A 16376-nucleotide genomic window follows, 5' to 3' on the forward strand; every position below is an offset into this window, starting at 1 on the left:
AGCTTCACCCCCTTTTTGTTCCTCCCCCAAATCCTCATAAAAATCAAGTTTATTAAGCTGCTTGTTTAGAACCCAGTGCCTGCGGGTTCATATTTGCATTAACTTCAGATTGACTAAATTAACTCCATGTTGGAGAAACTCGGGGTTTAATTTTTATTTTTTAATTTTTTTTATTTTTAGGAAAGAGGTTTTAGTGAGGGCGCCGAGCTGTCCCCGAGCCCCCGGGCACAAAAATATGGAACGCTTCACGAATTTGCGTGTCATCCTTGCGCAGGGGCCATGCTAATCTTCTCTGTATCGTTCCAATTTTAGTATATGTGCTGCCCAAGCGAGCACAAACTCGGGGCTTTAAACTGAACGCGGACTGCTACTTTTTCGTGAGCCTTTACATGAATTGATGGCAGCCAGAAGGACCTAAGGCCTGTAGGCGGGGCTAGGCTGCTGCTGATAGGCTTGAGGGCGGGCTCTCTCTGCTGTTGACCCAATCATGGTGCGCCTCTCGTCAGACCGGCGGCCGATTGGTGGTTGCCATAGCTCCAGGCGTTCGCTTGACAAGATGGTGCCGGCAAGGCCGCACTGGCAGTGCTTCCGAGTCCCCGCGCTTCCAGTCCTTTAAGGCGGGCGCAGTCCTGTTGTGCAGGCCCGGCGAGCCCCCAGGCATGCGTTTGCCGCCGCCGGTCCCTCTGCTTTTGGGGCTCCTCCTTCTGCAGGGCGTCTTGAGGCCGCTGAGGGGAGACCTGGGTGTGTAAGGCGGGGCAGGGGCCTGCAGGACGGGGGTGGGGGAGAGGACGAGTCTTGAGGCCAAATCTGGGACTGCCGCCAGAGCTGCGGAAGACAACGCCAAAGAAGGCCACCACCCAGCGTAGGAAAGGGTTCTGCAACTATTAACTCCTCCCTGTCCCTTTCTTCCCGCCTAGTTTTCATTCCTCCTGTCATCCGCATGTCCGGCCCTGTGGTCAGCGCGTCCCTGGTCGGAGGCACCGAGGATGTGACCGTGTCCCTGACTCAGCTGCGGGACGAGATGGGTAAAGAGACTGACCTTTCCTGTGGGGAGGGAAGAGGTTGGGCCAGCTTCAGGCCGCCCAAGAAGCCTGGCCAGGTGGCATCCTCTGAGGCCCTTGGCGCTGTCCCCTGCAAAGTCGAGATGGGGGCTGCTGTGGACCAGAGGACCAACAGACAGGGTGAGTTAAAGAAAGCTTGAAATTGCGAGTTAGCATTCACTGAGTCATCCCATATACTTAAATACATCACCTCATTTTGCTAATAAGGACAGTAATGTCTTTTAATTCCGTTTAACAAATGAAGACATTGAAGTTCAGAGAGGTTGTCACGGGTCGAAAGTCACACAGCTTGTAAAGAGTCCAATCCTAGGCTTGGAAAGGTGTTCCATCCCTGGAAACCTGACTCAAGAGTGCACTATCTTGGTGGCTGGGCAATACTCTCTTGCGTTCTAATCTCTCCTGTAGGTTTATTGCCAGTTCCCACCTGTGGCGAGCTGAACAACGAGACAGGAGACTGGAGTTTGACTGTCACCCCTACTGTGGTAAGGCCAGAGGTGGAAACCTTTTCAGTAGCATCTTCGGAGTCCTGGTGCTCCTGCAGTGTTGTTTTTTTTCTCTCTCTCTTTTTATTGACTGCACCCAGCAACTTATAGGGTCTTAGTTCCCTGATCAGGGATTGATTGAACTTGGACCAAGGCAGCGAAAGCGCCAAGTCCTAACCACTGGACCGCCAGGGAACTTCCCCTCCAATGTTCTTTTAATCAGACAAGATAGAACTTAGTGCTTGGAACCACCATGAAACTGTGGCCTATCTGATCCTGTAGGCACTCATCCAGCCCAGAGGTTCTTGGACGAGTTTCAAGTGAGGGAATTCCCTGGTGGTCCCGTGGTTAGAAAAACATGCTGTCACTGCCAAGGGCCCAGGTTCATTCCCAGGTTGGGGAACTAAGATCTCACAAATTGCATGGCACAGACAAAAAGAAAAATGCTGTGAACTCTCTAAAATTGTGTATAAAGTTATGTGTGTGTGCATTTTTTTCTGATGAGAGGCTTGCCATCTTCTGTCAGATTATCAAATAAACCTGTGACTCAAAAGAGCTTCATGAATTGCTGGTCTCACCCAACTCTGGGCTTACATGTAAGGATACTCAAGCCTGGAGAGATGAAATATTTTCCACTTAATAGATATTTCATTGAGTGCCTAGTATGTGCAAAACATCAACTCTGGACATAAAAGAGACAGACAGACTTTGCTTGCACCCCAGGAACCAGGGCCTGTTCCATGGACTTTTATTTGTGTGTATTTAATCTTCTGCTGGTAGGATAATAAAGGTGCCAGACAAATACCTTTATCAGACCTGTGTTCAGCTTTCTCTAAACAGCCAAAGGGCTTTCCAGGTGACTCAGTGGTAAAGAATCCGCCTGCCAATGCAGGAGACCTGGGCTCAGTCCCTGGGTTGGGAAGATCCCCCAGAGAAGGAAATGGCAACCCACTCCAGTATTCTTGCCTGGAGAATCCCGTGGACAGAGAATCCTGCCAGGCAACGGTCCATGGAGTCAGAAAAGTCAGACACAACTAGTGACCAAACAACAAGCAGCCACAACTTGCTTGCTTGTATGTTCAGCTGAGGAATAGGAATCAGGCCTTGTGTACTACTGTAGGTTTACGGGGTAAAATTGAGCAGAATGATGTCATCCTTGGGTCCAGTTTGCCTTTTGCAAAATGAATGGAGGCAGATTGAACTTACTTAACCTTATGTGTTCTTATAGATGCCGTTTTGAGTCACCATAAAAAGTACAGCAGTATTTTCCTTTCAGAATTCGTTGGAAGTGACCGTGAGGTTGAAGAGGGATCTGCAGTCATGTTCCTCTAATGAGACAGATCCCTTCCTGGAGGCCCCGTGTATTGTCCAAGCTCTTCTTGTTTCAGCCTTTCATAATACATCCTGTTTGGCACATCTGCTCATTCATGTGGAAATTTATGCCAACTCCTCTCTGGGCCAAAATGCATCAGGCAAGTAAAGTCTCCGACCATCAAAAGTTTACTGTAGACGTTTGATTGTAAGTGTGTGCTATGCAGTTTGTGTGCTTTACTCGTGAGTCTGTCTTGCTTTCCTAAACTTATTTTTCTTTTGTTTAATTTTCTTATTTTAAAAGTTTCCAGGGAATTCCCTGGTGGTCCAGTGATTTAGGGCTCCTCACTTTGAATTCAAGGGGCATGGGTTCGATCCCTGATCAGGAAATTAAGATCCTGTAAGCCACACAGCATGGCCAAAAAAGAAAACTGACAGGAGGGCTTCATAGTAGCTATACCACTCAGAGCAGCAACTTTTTTTTCTTTTAAAAATTATGCTTAAATATAGTTAGGTAATATTTCAGAATGTCCTTGTACAAATAGCCAAACTTAGGAAAATTAGAGTCTGTATATATTGGTATTTATGAGGTGTCCACTCTGACCCCATGAAGGTATGAAAAATTTTGCACCCAGTCAGACAGAGATCAGAACAAGAAAAAGGATGGAAGGACAGCCAGGAGGTAAGCGGTATGCTTGGTAACAAGGAAGCTAGCCAACAATGTGGGAGGCATATAGATAGATTTGCAAATATCTATCTATATATCACATAGTAAAACCCTATTCTAAAGTGCCTTGCTTATGTCTTATGGATTTGATTATACTGAGGGTCAAACCCTTACCCTTGTGACATGGTCTCTTATTGGGACTTTCTTGTTCTTGATACCACTGACATACTAGGGTTCTACTATATTATAGCATAGAATATGTAATAGTTGTTCTTTAGAAGTGTCAGTTATCCTGTCATTGAAGTTGGCTGATACATAGAGTTTACACAAATAGTCACATACATAGCTTTCCAACTGTTAGTCTCTGGATTCCAAATTAGGAGGCTAAAATGTAATATAGTATATTCCTTTTCCAATCAGTGTCAAAATTACTAACTTCCCCCACACTGGAACCAAAATCAGGATGTGAAAATTTGCATTCACAGTGTGATGGGACTTGAGGTTGATGTGTAACTCAGTTAAATGAGATCTTGTGGTCAGATGGCTTCCAGATAAACTGAAATGTCACCGTGGCTTCAGATTTTTTTTTAAATTGTGGTATAGTTCCTTTACAAGACTGTACAACAAAGTGAATTAGCTATTTGTATAGATACAACCCCTTTCTCTTGGGTCTCCCTTCCCACTCGTCTGGTCACCACAGAGCCCCGAGCTGATCTCCCTGTGCTTTATAGCAGGTTCACGCTGGCTATCAGTTTTACACATGGCAGTCACATACCCACTCCCATCTCCCGATTCCCCCACCCTTCATGTCCACACATTTGTTCCCTTCGTCTTAGTCTCTGTTTCTGCCCTGAAAATAGGTTCATCTGTATCATTTTTCTAATTTCTACATACATGCATTCATATACAATATTTGTTTTTCTCTTTATGACTTACTTCACTCTGTATGACAGACTCACGGTCCATCCACGCTACTGCAAATGACCCCATTTTGTTCTTTTTATGTCTGAGTAATATTTCATTGTCTATATGTACCATGTCTTCTTTATTCATCTGTCGATGGACATTTAGGTCATGGCTTCAGGTTTGTCTGTTAAAAGAGGTAATGAATTTGGAGGAGTAAATGCTTACAATCAGTCTGTGTTATGAAAGGAGTTGTGCAGTGTGTTGAAAAATCAGTGCATTGCATTTGTCTTAACTTGCAAATCTTAGTGACTTGATCATCTTCAAGATCAACTGTGACTTCTTCGGTTTGTATAACTAGGACATTCTCTTCTATTTGGGTTTTTGTTGGAGGAATAGATATAGGCCTCAGTAGATATAGCCCATTTCAGGGATACCTTGATGTGGAATACAGGTAATGGTGATTTGTAATACAACTCAGCTTTCTTTGAATGTCTAAAATGTGGCCATGTCTCATCAGTGTTTCACAGCTGAACTTCTCTGTTGTTTGTACTTTTCAGAAAATGTGACTGTCATTCCTAACCAGGTGTATCAGCCCCTTGGTCCTTGCCCGTGCAATTTGACTGCGGGGGCCTGTGACATTCGCTGCTGCTGTGACCAGGTATGGTCTTTCTGATTATTGGGTGCAAAAGCTGTGGTACCTGATAGCATGTGGAGGGCACCAGCAGTTCCCCATCAACAACTTTTTAGTGCGTGGTCTTTCAAAAGCTGAGATTGTATGTCATGTTTTCCAGTTGAGTATTTTCTTTTTTTTCATTTATTTTTATTAGTTGGAGGCTAATTACTTAACAATATTGTAGTGGGTTTTGTCATATATTGACATGAATCAGCCATGGTTTTACATGTATTCCCCATCCCGATCCCCCCTCCTACCTCCCTCTCTACCCGCTCCCTCTGGGTCTTCCCAGTGCACCAGGCCCGAGCACTTGTCTCATGCATCCTACCTGGGCTGGTGATCTGTTTCACCCTAGATAATATACATGTTTCGATGCTGTTCTCTTGAAACATCCCACCCTCGCCTTCTCCCACAGAGTCCAAAAGTCTGTTCTGTACATCTGTGTCTCTTTTTCTGTTTTGCATATAGGGTTATCATTACCATCTTTCTAAATCCCATATATATGTGTTAGTCTGCTGTAATGTTCTTTATCTTTCTGGCTTACTTCGGGGAAGGTTCATAGCATTACAGGCTTACCTCAAGAAACAAAGAAAAAAGTCAATAAAATAACCTAACTCTACACCTAAAGCAACTAGAGAAAGAAGAAATGAAGAACCCCAGGGTTAGTAGAAGGAAAGAAATCTTAAAAATTAGGGCAGAAATAAATGCAAAAGAAACTAAAGAGACCATAGCAAAAATCAACAAAGCTAAAAGTTGGTTTTTTGAAAAAATAAACAAAATTGACAAACCATTAGCAAGACTCATTAAGAAACAAAGAGAGAAGAACCAAATTAACAAAATTAGAAATGAAAATGGAGAGATCACAACAGACAACACTGAAATACAAAGGATCATAAGAGACTACTACCAGCAGCTCTATGCCAATAAAATGGACAACTTGGAAGAAATGGACAAATTCTTAGAAGAGTATAACTTTCCAAAACTGAACCAGGAAGAAATCGAGTATTTTCTTATCTAGCCTTTTCAGCCTAGTTTATGGACAAAGGACTTTCCAGGTGACATCAGTGGTAAAGAATCCACCTGCCAGTGCAGGAGATGCAAGGGACACTGGCTCAGTCCGAGAGTCGGACACAACCGAGTGACTAAGAGCAATTATGGACCAAAAAATGTGTCTGTTTGGATAAAGTCCTGATTGTGACGATACTGAGAGGATGATTTTAATGTCTTACTTAGGAAGCCTTTAAGAAAATATAAAAGGGAGAGAAAAATAGATGTTTTCAGTGATTTTTTTTTTTTTTTAGTAAATTTATAGGATTGTATAACATCGCAATAATCTAATTTGAGGATGTTTCCAACACCCCCTGAAAGAAGCCATGTGTCCATTTGCAGTCACTCTCATTCATGCCCATCATCCCCAGACTGTTTTTTGTTTGTTTGTTTTCACTAGAAATTAAGTATATTTGTTTATCTGGGCATAGTTGATTTGCAAATTATGTAAATTTCAGGTGTATAACATAGTTACAATTTTTAAACGTTATACTTCATTTACAGTTATTATCATAAAATATTGGCTATATTCCTTGTGCTGTACAATAATATACCCTTGCAGCTTATTTATTTTATGTGTAGTAGTTTGTGCCTCCTCATCCCCTACACCTGTGCTGCCCCCGCCCCCATCCCTCTCCCCACCGGTGACCACTAGTTTGTTCTCTGTATCTGTGGGCCTGCTTCTTTTCTGTTATTTTCAGTAGTTTGTTTTCCCGGGTCACTATTAATCTACATTCTGTGTCTGTGGATTTATCTCTTCTGGACATTGCATACAAATGGAATCCTTCAGTCTGTATTTGTGTCTGGCTTTTTTTTTTTTTTTTTTAATATTTGTTCCCCCGTGCCAGGTCTTGGTTGCCTCATGTGGGGTCTAGTTCCCTGACCAGGGATTGGCCCAGGGCCTCCGAACTGGGGGCCTAGAGTCTTAGCCGCTGGACCACCAAGGAAGCCCCTGTGTCTGGCTTCTTTTTCCTGGCATCATGCTTTCAAGGGTCACCTGTGCTGTGGCCTGTGTTGGCGCTCCATTCCTTTTTATGGCCAAGTCATCTTCTGTTGTGTGGATATGTTACAGAGGGCTTAACCATTGATCAAGTGAGGACATTTAGACTGTTTTCACTTCTTGGCTACTATGAAGAACGCTTCTATGAATACCTGTATACAAGTTTTTGTTTGGATGTGTGTTTCCATTTCTCTTGGTTATGTTACCTAGGAGTGGAATTGCTTTGTCACATGGTAACTACATGTTTAACCTTTTAGGGAACTGTTTTTCTTCTTCTTGGCTGAGCCACATAGCTTGTGGGATCTTAGTTCCCTGACTGGGGATTGAACCTGTGTCCTTGTTAATGAAAACGAGTCCTAACCCCTGGACTGCCAGGGAATTCCCTTGAGGAACTGTTTTTCAAAGTAGCTACATCATTTCACAGTCCCGTCAGCATTGTACCAGGATTGTAATTTTCCATGATGTCACCAACAATGGCTGTAATAATCTTGATTACAGCCTTTCTTGAGGGTGTGAAGTGGCATTTCATTGTGATTTTGATCCGTATTTCTCTAGTGGCAAATGATGTTGAACATCTTTTCAAAGGCTTATTGAATGTTTATATGTCTTCTTTGAAGAAATGTCTGTTGAGACCCTTTGCCAGGTTTTTAATTAGGTTGTCTTTTTTGTTGTTTAATTTTGTTGTTAAATTAGATTGTCTTTTTGTTGTTCAAGTTCACTATGCACTTTGAATTCTAGTCCCTTATCAGATATACGATATGCCAAAAACTCCTATTTCTCTAGGAAGTCCATTTTCCAGTTGGTGTTCTTTGAAGCCCAAAAGTTTTAATTTGATCAAGTCCAGTTTATCAATTTTTTTCTTCCATTTTGTGGTATAATTGACACAGCCACTGTACAAGTTTAAGGTTTAAAGTATGGTTATTTGACTTACATACATCATGAAGTGGTATCACAATAAGTGATACTTATTCACTCCAGCATTCTTGCTGGGAAAATCCCATGGACAGAGGAGCCTGGCGGGCCGCAGTCCGTGGGGTCGCAAAGAGTCAGGCATGACTGAGTGACTGAATGAGTGACTGAGTGACTGAATGCTCATGCATTCTAGAATCCAATACAGACCCATTCAGACATGTGTATATAAGCCTGTGTTGTAGGTGAGGAACCTTTAATTCCTGTTATAGTTTACAGAATACATGGTTTAAAATAGATTTCTAGAATTTAAACATTTTTAAGTCAATTTGAAGAGGATTCAGTTTTCTGAAAAACAAAACGTATTTTTTTCTCTTTTGACCTTGAACTACTTGAACTCTATGGTTTTCCAGTTCATTTACCATTTTGAGGAATGTGGCCTATACACACTGCTATATTTAAAAAGGATAACCAAAATAAAAAAGGATAACCAACAAGGACCTACTGTATAGCACAGGGAACTCTGCTCAATGTTATGTGACAGCCTGGGTAGGAGGGGAGTTTGGGGGAGATTGGATACATATTTATGTATGGCTGAGCCCCTTTAGATCAAATTGCCAATATCCGCTGGATCATCAAAAAAGCAAGAGAGTTCCAGAAAAACATCTATTTCTGCTTTATTGACTATACCAAAGCCTTTGACTGTGTGGATCACAATAAACTGTGGAAAATTCTGAAAGAGATGGGAATACCAGACCACCTGACCTGCCTCTTGAGAAACCTGTATGCAGGTCAGGAAGTAACAGTTAGAACTGGACATGGAACAACAGACCGGTTCCAAATAGGAAAAGGAGTACGTCAAGGCTGTATATTGTCACCCTGCTTATTCAACTTATATGCAGAGTACATCATGAGAAATGCTGGGCTGGAAGAAGCACAAACTTGAATCAAGATTGCTGGGAGAAATATCAAAACCTCAGATAGGCAGATGACACCACCCTTATGGAAGAGAGTGAAGAGGAACTGAAAAGCCTCTTGAAAGTGAAAGAGGAGAGTGAAAAAGTTGGCTTAAAGCTCAACAGTCAGAAAACTAAGATCATGGCATCTGGTCCCATCACCTCATGGGAAATAGATGGGTAAACGGTAGAAACAGTGTCAGACTTTATATTTTGGGGCTCCAAAATCACTGCAGATGGTGACTGCAGCCATGAGGTTAAAAGGTGCTTACTCCCTGGAAGGAAAGTTATGACCAACCTAGATAGCATATTAAAAAGCAGAGACATTACTTTGCCAACAAAGGTCCGTCTGGTCAAGGCTATGGTTTTTCCAGTGGTCATGTATGGATGTGAGAGTTGGACGGTGAAGAAAGCTGAGCACCTAAAGAATTGATGCTTTTGAACTGTGGTGTTGGAGAAGACTCTTGAGAGTCTGTTGGACTGCAAGGAGATCCAACCAGTCCATCCTAAAGGAGATCAGTCCTGGGTGTTCATTGGAAGGACTGATGCTGAAGCTGAAACTCCAGTACTTTGGCCACCTCATTCAAAGAGTTGACTCATTGGAAAAGACCCTGATGCTGGGAGGGATTGGGGGCAGGAGGAGAAGGGGCCGACAGAGGATGAGATGGCTGGATGGCATCATCGACTCGACGGACATGAGTTTGAGTAAACTCCAGGAGTTGATGATGGACAGGGAGGCCTGGCGTGCTGCAATTCATGGGGTTGCAAAGAGTCAGACACGACTGAGCGACTGAACTGGACTGAACTGATATACATATATCCCCTCTTTTTTGGATTTCCTTCCCATTTAGGTCACCAGAGAGTATTGAGTAGAGTTCCCTGTGCTGTACACAGGTTCTCATTAGTTTTCCATTTTATCCATAGTCTCAGCAGTGTGTATGTCAGTCCTGATGTCCCAGTTCATCCCGCCCCCCCTTTCCCCATTGGTGTGCATACGTGTGTTCTCTACCTCTGTGTCTGTCTCTAGTTCTTCTTTGCAAATAGGTTCATCTGGGTCTTCTTTCTGCATTCTACATATGTGCGTTAATATACGATATTTGTTTTCTCTTTCTGACTGACTTCACTGTGCATAACAGGCTTTGCTGCTGTTGCTGCTGCTAAGTCACTTCAGTTGTGCCCGACTCTGTGTGACCCCACAGATGGCAGCCCACCAGGCTCCCCCGTCCCTGGGATTCTCCAGGCAAGAACACTGTAGTGGGTTGCCATTTCCTTCTCCAATGCATGAAAGTGAAAAGTGAAAGTGAAGCCTCTCAGTCGTGCCCGACTCTTAGCGACCCCATGGACTGCAGCCTACCAGGCTCCTCCGTCCATGGGATTTCCCAGGCAAGAGTACTGGAGTGAGATGCTATTGCCTTCTCCATAACAGGTCCATCCAAATAAAGTAACTTCTTGATGATACCAATCGGTATCATCGGTCATGATATAACAAGAATGATTCAAGGATTCTTCTGGAATATGGACTGTCTGCCCTCTCTCTCCATGTCCTTAGAGTTCTCTGGACTAGGAATTTGGATGCTGCTGCTGTTGAGTGGCTAAGTTGTGTCCGACTCTTTGCGACCCCATGGACTGTAGCCTGCCAGGCTCCTCTGTCCTTGGGATTTCCCAGGCAAGAATACTGGAGTGAGTGGTGATGCCAGTTGAAAATTCTCCACCTGTGGTCTATTTCATATTATCTTTTCTTTTTCTTATCTTATCTGTAGGCATATCTTAGGTCCCCAGTTAAGATGTAAATTCTATGAAGGTTTGAAGTTCCTGACTTGGAGCCTGGTAGGGAGCTGACTTGCTGTGAGTGCAAACACTCTCAGCCTGGGGGCCAGCTGCTTGTTCCCTGCTTCCTCTACGATGTCCTGCTGGCCTCCAGCAGCTAGTGCATCATGCTGGCCAGGAGATCCTGACGGCGGGCAGAGGTGGGATTTAATCTTCTCTGTGCTCCTCTACGTCTTCTTTCCAGGAATGCTCATCAGATTTAACAGCGCTGTTCAGGGAGTCCTGTTTCCCTGGTGTTTTTGGAGGAGATGTTAATCCTCCCTTTGATCAGCTCTGCTCCATGCAGATGGCACATGGAGTCCCCGACTGGTTTCCATTCCTGTGTGTACAGCTCGCCAACTCACCCTTCCTCGGGTACTTCTACCATGGTTCCATGTAAGTGTCCAGAGGGCTGCCGGGGAGAGGGGTGCACACCCAGATGGCCCTGGAATGTGGCCATGTCCTCCTGGGGACCTCTCCAGAAGTTCCATGCTTCAATTCCTCCGTTCTAGATTCAATTGTAGGTTTCACATAGTAAGTTTATTTTGTGTTAAGTATTTGAAAGAACTGGTTGTTGTTCAGTTGCTAAGTTGTGTCCAACTCTTTGCAACCCCATGAACTGTAACACGCCGGGCTACCCTGTCCTTTACTATCTCCCAGAGTTTGCTCAAACTCATGTCCATTGAGTTGATGATGCCGTCCAGCCATCTGACCCTCTGTCACTCCCTTCTTCTGCCCTCAATCTTTCCCAGCATCAGGGTCTTTTCCAGTAAGTTGGCTCTTTGCCTCAGGTGGCCAAAGTACTGGAGCTTTAGCTTTAGCAGCAGTCCTTCCAATGAATATTCAGGGTTGGTTTCCTTTAGGATTGACTGGTTTGATCTCCTTGCAGTCCAAGGGACTCTCAAGAGTCTTTTCCAGTACCACAGTTCTAAAGCATCAATTCTTCTGTGCTTTGCCTTCTTTATGGACCAGCTCTCACATCCATCCATGACTACTGAAAAAACCATAGCTTTGACTATAGGAACCTTTGTTGGCAAGGTCATGTCTCTAGGTTTGTCATATCTTTTCTTCCAAGGAGCAAGTGTCTTTTAATTTCATGGCTACAGTCACCATCCACTGTGATTTTGGAGCCCTCACTGAAAAGAAATTAATTGATACCACAAATGGTTAATAGTGATTCTCTGGGTTGGGGGAAAGAGTGGTGGGCTCATGGGGGACTTTAACTTTCTGTATTTTATGTATCTGTCTTGTTGACTTTTTTTTTCTTGTTGACGTTTTAAAGCAACTTTATTATTAGCATTGAAGTAAAACTCATGGAACATAATCATTAACTACTTTAAAATGCACAGTTCAGTGGCATTTAGTACAAATATTATTTTGATGGTTAAAAAAGCAGAGAAAAATTTAAAAGAAGAATTGCTTTTAGCATGTTACTGATGGTCTCTCTCATCGATTTGCAGTTCCTCTGGACATCAAGTTTCCTTTGACATGTATTTGCATACTGATCTAAAAGACTTTTCAGACTTTGGTTACAAACAAGGAGACCCTGTTATGACAGTAGATAAGGCATATTTTACTATTCCTCAGGTAATCCTTTCAGTTTTAATATGCTAGAGGTTTTTTCTCACTTTCCCCTTCCTCTTATTAATTTAACTCATATTATTCTAAAAAAAAAAAAAAAATCTCTTCCTGAGTTACGTATTTTTCTCCTGTGGATTTTTCAGGCACTCAGCCATTTAAGATCTCTGGATTGTGTTTTCTTCTTTTGATAGTCACTCTTAAATCAATCTGTCTTTGCTAAATCTCACAGTGAACTTACTAAATAAAACCAAAAGACTGTCTAGAAGTTTCCCTGGAAGTAGCTATCGTTTCTCACTTGTACTAGTTTAACAGCCAATTTCTAGTAAGCCATAAATACTTTTAAAATTTTATTTTTTTTCTTGAAGTATATTTGGCTTATGGTGTTGTGTTAATTAAATATTTAATAGAATTTTGAAAAGTATTTTAAGACTCGAATTTTATGTGAAATCTTAACTTTATTAAGTTCAAAATTATGAGGAAAAAGTATTTATGGGAAGAAGACATGGGAGGCTAAACTGTTTCTCTTTACTATCCATATGAATCCATTCTTATGGCTTTAACAAAAATGGCAATTGTAATGAGGGAGAGAAAATGAAGTTGAGGGAGCTCCCCGGCAGTCTGGTGGTTAGGACTCTGCTTCCACCGCAGGGGACGTGGGTTCCCTCCCTGGCCGGGGAAACTAAGATCCTGTATGCTGCCTGGAGTGGCCAAAAAGTGAAAAAAAAAAAAAAGCAACAGAAAAGAAACTGAAGGTGAATGTAATCATGTTTCTGCAAAGTAAATGATGCAGAGCAGGGAATTTTCCTTAGCAACTGTACTTACTGTGACCCTGTAGGCAGTGGCTTCCAGAGTTTGATTAGCAAGTCAAGTAGATGCTCTGCTAAAGTCAGTTAACTAGTGAATGCCCTAGCCGTTGTTGGAGCTAACCCAGCAGTAGAAGCAGGCTGCAGAAAGGATGCTTTTCCAAGACACTGATCCCTTTTTTTATGATTGGAAAGGCGGTCATAAATCTGTTGGCATTCCCCCCCCGGCCCTCAGGTGTCCCTGGCTGGGCAGTGCGTGCTCAACGCTCCTGTGGCCTTCCTGCAGAATTTTGATGTTCAGTGCGTTACTGGCCTGGAGGAGTACCTAGAACGAGACAGAATTACCAGTGTAAAGATAAAAAATGGTGCTATGGGAGGTAAGTTACGTCCATTTGAGGATGGACCTTAGATGCCAATTAGATGCCAAGAATAGTGGGTTGTTTGGGGAGTGGAGGGGAGCTGAGTAGTTGGCATCCAGGGCAGGCATAGGCACTGTATTTGTTTGGCAAACTTTCATTTTCATAGGTAAATGTGTATATGTGAGGTTCATGTACTCCTATGGAAGTTCATTTATGTATGTTTTTTCAGGCATAGTTACACCAAAAGTAATCTATGAGGAAGCAACTGACTTAGACAGATTCATCACCAATACAGGTATTTTAATGTTATACTTTTATACCATTTCTATGGGAATATATATCATTTTTCACAAGGAATATATACATACAGTAAGTCCCTATATACGAACCTTCAAGTTTCAAACTTTGCAAGATGCAAACACGTGTTCCACCACCATCAGGCCTGAGGGAAAGTTCATCTTGTCCTTCGTCTCCTGTTGCTGACGATCCTGTAGCTCTACCATCTCCCAGCTCCCCTCCCTCCTCTCCTCTTCACTCGATGCCAGCCCCTGTATGCCAGCTCTGATACTGTACTTTTCAAGGTCCTGTACTGAAGGATTAGAAATGTTTTCTTCATTTTTTTTGTTTGTTTTTAATATATTATTTGTGTGAAAACTATTATTAACCTATCACAGTACAGTACTATAGAGCCAATTGCATCAGTTGGGTACCTGGGCTAACCATGTTGGACTCATGAACATGCTCTTGGGATGGAACTAGTTTGTATGCAGAAAACTTACTGTAGTCCCAGAGTAGAACACATTTTCATTAAGAATTTTAGGAGATTTGTAGTTGTTAGGGAAATATCCCACTAGCATTTTGCTTGTTCCTTGTTCCACCTTGACTTACTGTGGAGTAACATCTGTGACCTTGAACCCAATCCTTCCCAATCCTTGAACCCAGTCCTGGATTATGTGGGTTCCAGGGTTCCTCCTTGTTCTCTGGGTGTGTGGGCTTTTTCTTAAGTGTTTTTCAGAGAGTTAAAGGGTTCTTTAGGACCCAGAATTTTCACTCCTTGCTTGCTTTTCTTTTTCCAGTCATTAAACTCTATGATTGTAATGCAGCCAACTAAAGTATACAGAATTTGGCCAATATTACCAGGACTTTTGTTTTTCCACGAAGGACAGTACTTGTGTTTCTTTTCAATGTGTTAAAATTCTTGAAACTTGTTATTTCCTTCCATTAGCTATTAGTACAATATAGTAGTGAACTAGACACCAGGCCCCTGCTCTTAAAGAGTTGACATTCTGTAATCTTTCCTTTAACAGATATAATTTTTACCAGATGTAATCTTTCTGTAATCTTGCATTTAACAGATACTCTTCCAAGCCTGTGCTCTGCATTAGGCTATGAGCTGGGTACCAGGGATGCTGAAATAAGAGGAAAGGGACAGGGACTTTCCTGGTGGTCCAGTGGTTAAGACTCCATGCTCCCAATGCAGGGGGCCCAGATTTGATCCTTGGTCAGGGGACTGTGACCAACTTGGTCAGTTCCCATGTCACAACTAAGACCCAAAGCAGCCAAATAAATGAATAAATAAAAAGTAAATATTTTTTTAAAAAGGGAAGGGATGGAGCTCACTCAGGTTATTGGGATGGTGTGGAAAGAGGAGGAGCTAATGCTGACTTGGGTGGAGATCTGAGGGTGGCTTCTTGAGTAGGTGATGACCCTGCTGTGTAAGGGAATTGGGTCTGCAGGGCAGGGATGGGGGTCGGGGACGGCCACCTAGGCAGAGAAAACTGCCAATAATAGGCTTGAACCCAAGGAAGTTCTTTAATTTTTTTATTTTTAGGTCTTTTATTTATGAAAGTACTCTCTTATTTCCAGAAACACTTTTAAGTACTGGACCAGCCCCCAGGAACGTGAACGTGGAAGAACATTATATTTTCAGGTGGAATAATAATACAATCAGTGAAATAAACGTCAGAATTGTTAAGGCAGAAATTAATGCCCAGCAGAAAGGTAACTTTGTGAAGGGCAGCGAGAATGCTTTTAATTTAAAGCGTTTTTTTTCTTTCTTCATGATTCTCATAATTATAACAAATAAACTAATTCAGACCTGTTTTTCTTATTTGTGTTTATGATTTAATCAGAAAACAGTGGGTTTTTGTTTTTGTTTTTTTTTGCATGTTGAAATGCAATTATAAGGTAAAGAAAACAACACTATGGTGGATAATTTCTTAGCGAATTGGTGACATTATATTTTTATTTTATTTCTAGGAATCATGACACAGAGATTTACAGTGAAATTTTTAAGCTATAACAGTGGTAATGAACAAGAATGGTCTGGAAACCCAGGTGAGACAATGCGTATCGAACTGATCTTACAAGCACATTTTAGTTCGACACTCCTGTGCTATAATGATGATTGTAAATAATTGTTTCCTATTTTAGTTTGTGACTCTAACCTTTCTCTTTTTCTTTTGTGACACTGTATTCTTTTCCTGCTAACAGCTTAATTTTTTTTTCATAAAGTGTTATATATAGTCACAGTTGTAAGGCTAAAACAGTCTTTCTCTTTAGCTACTGGTCTTTTTTTAAATAAAATAGTTTATTTGATTGATGTATAGTTGATTTACAGTGTTGTGTTAGTTTCAGATATACAGCACAGTGACCCAGTTATACGCACGTGTATATACACCTCCTCGTATTCCTTCCCACTATGGTCTATCACAAGACACTGAATACAGATCTCTGTGATACACAGTAGGTCCCCCCTGTTTATCTGTTTTATGTATATATTTGTATCTCCTAATCTCAAACTCCTAATTCCTCC

At 42.1% G+C, this 16376-nt stretch overlaps 1 protein-coding gene and 1 non-coding gene across 4 annotated transcripts in view; one reads left to right on the forward strand and one right to left on the reverse strand.

Annotated features, from left to right (window-relative positions):
* Positions 1 to 229: 229 nt before the first annotated feature.
* On the reverse strand, positions 230 to 336 carry LOC122424908. Its single transcript, XR_006264609.1, has one exon. It is a non-coding gene; the product is annotated as a U6 spliceosomal RNA (small nuclear RNA).
* Positions 337 to 467: 131 nt separating this feature from the next.
* The window catches only part of TCTN2 (tectonic family member 2), a 30879-nt gene continuing 14970 nt past the window's right edge, over positions 468 to 16376 (forward strand). The window contains exons 1-11 of one of the 3 annotated variants that reach the window (XM_043442348.1): positions 468 to 741; positions 918 to 1025; positions 1467 to 1543; positions 2820 to 3015; positions 4985 to 5085; positions 11024 to 11214; positions 12279 to 12405; positions 13438 to 13579; positions 13791 to 13856; positions 15428 to 15562; positions 15821 to 15898. In XM_043442348.1, coding sequence (XP_043298283.1) covers positions 660 to 741; positions 918 to 1025; positions 1467 to 1543; positions 2820 to 3015; positions 4985 to 5085; positions 11024 to 11214; positions 12279 to 12405; positions 13438 to 13579; positions 13791 to 13856; positions 15428 to 15562; positions 15821 to 15898 — 1303 coding nt within the window. In that variant the 5' untranslated portion in view covers positions 468 to 659. The other 2 variants (XM_043442332.1, XM_043442342.1) reach the window with 2 other exon arrangements.

Source organism: Cervus canadensis, chromosome 1 (assembly GCF_019320065.1).
Source record: "Cervus canadensis isolate Bull #8, Minnesota chromosome 1, ASM1932006v1, whole genome shotgun sequence".
Lineage (NCBI taxonomy): Eukaryota > Metazoa > Chordata > Mammalia > Artiodactyla > Cervidae > Cervus > Cervus canadensis.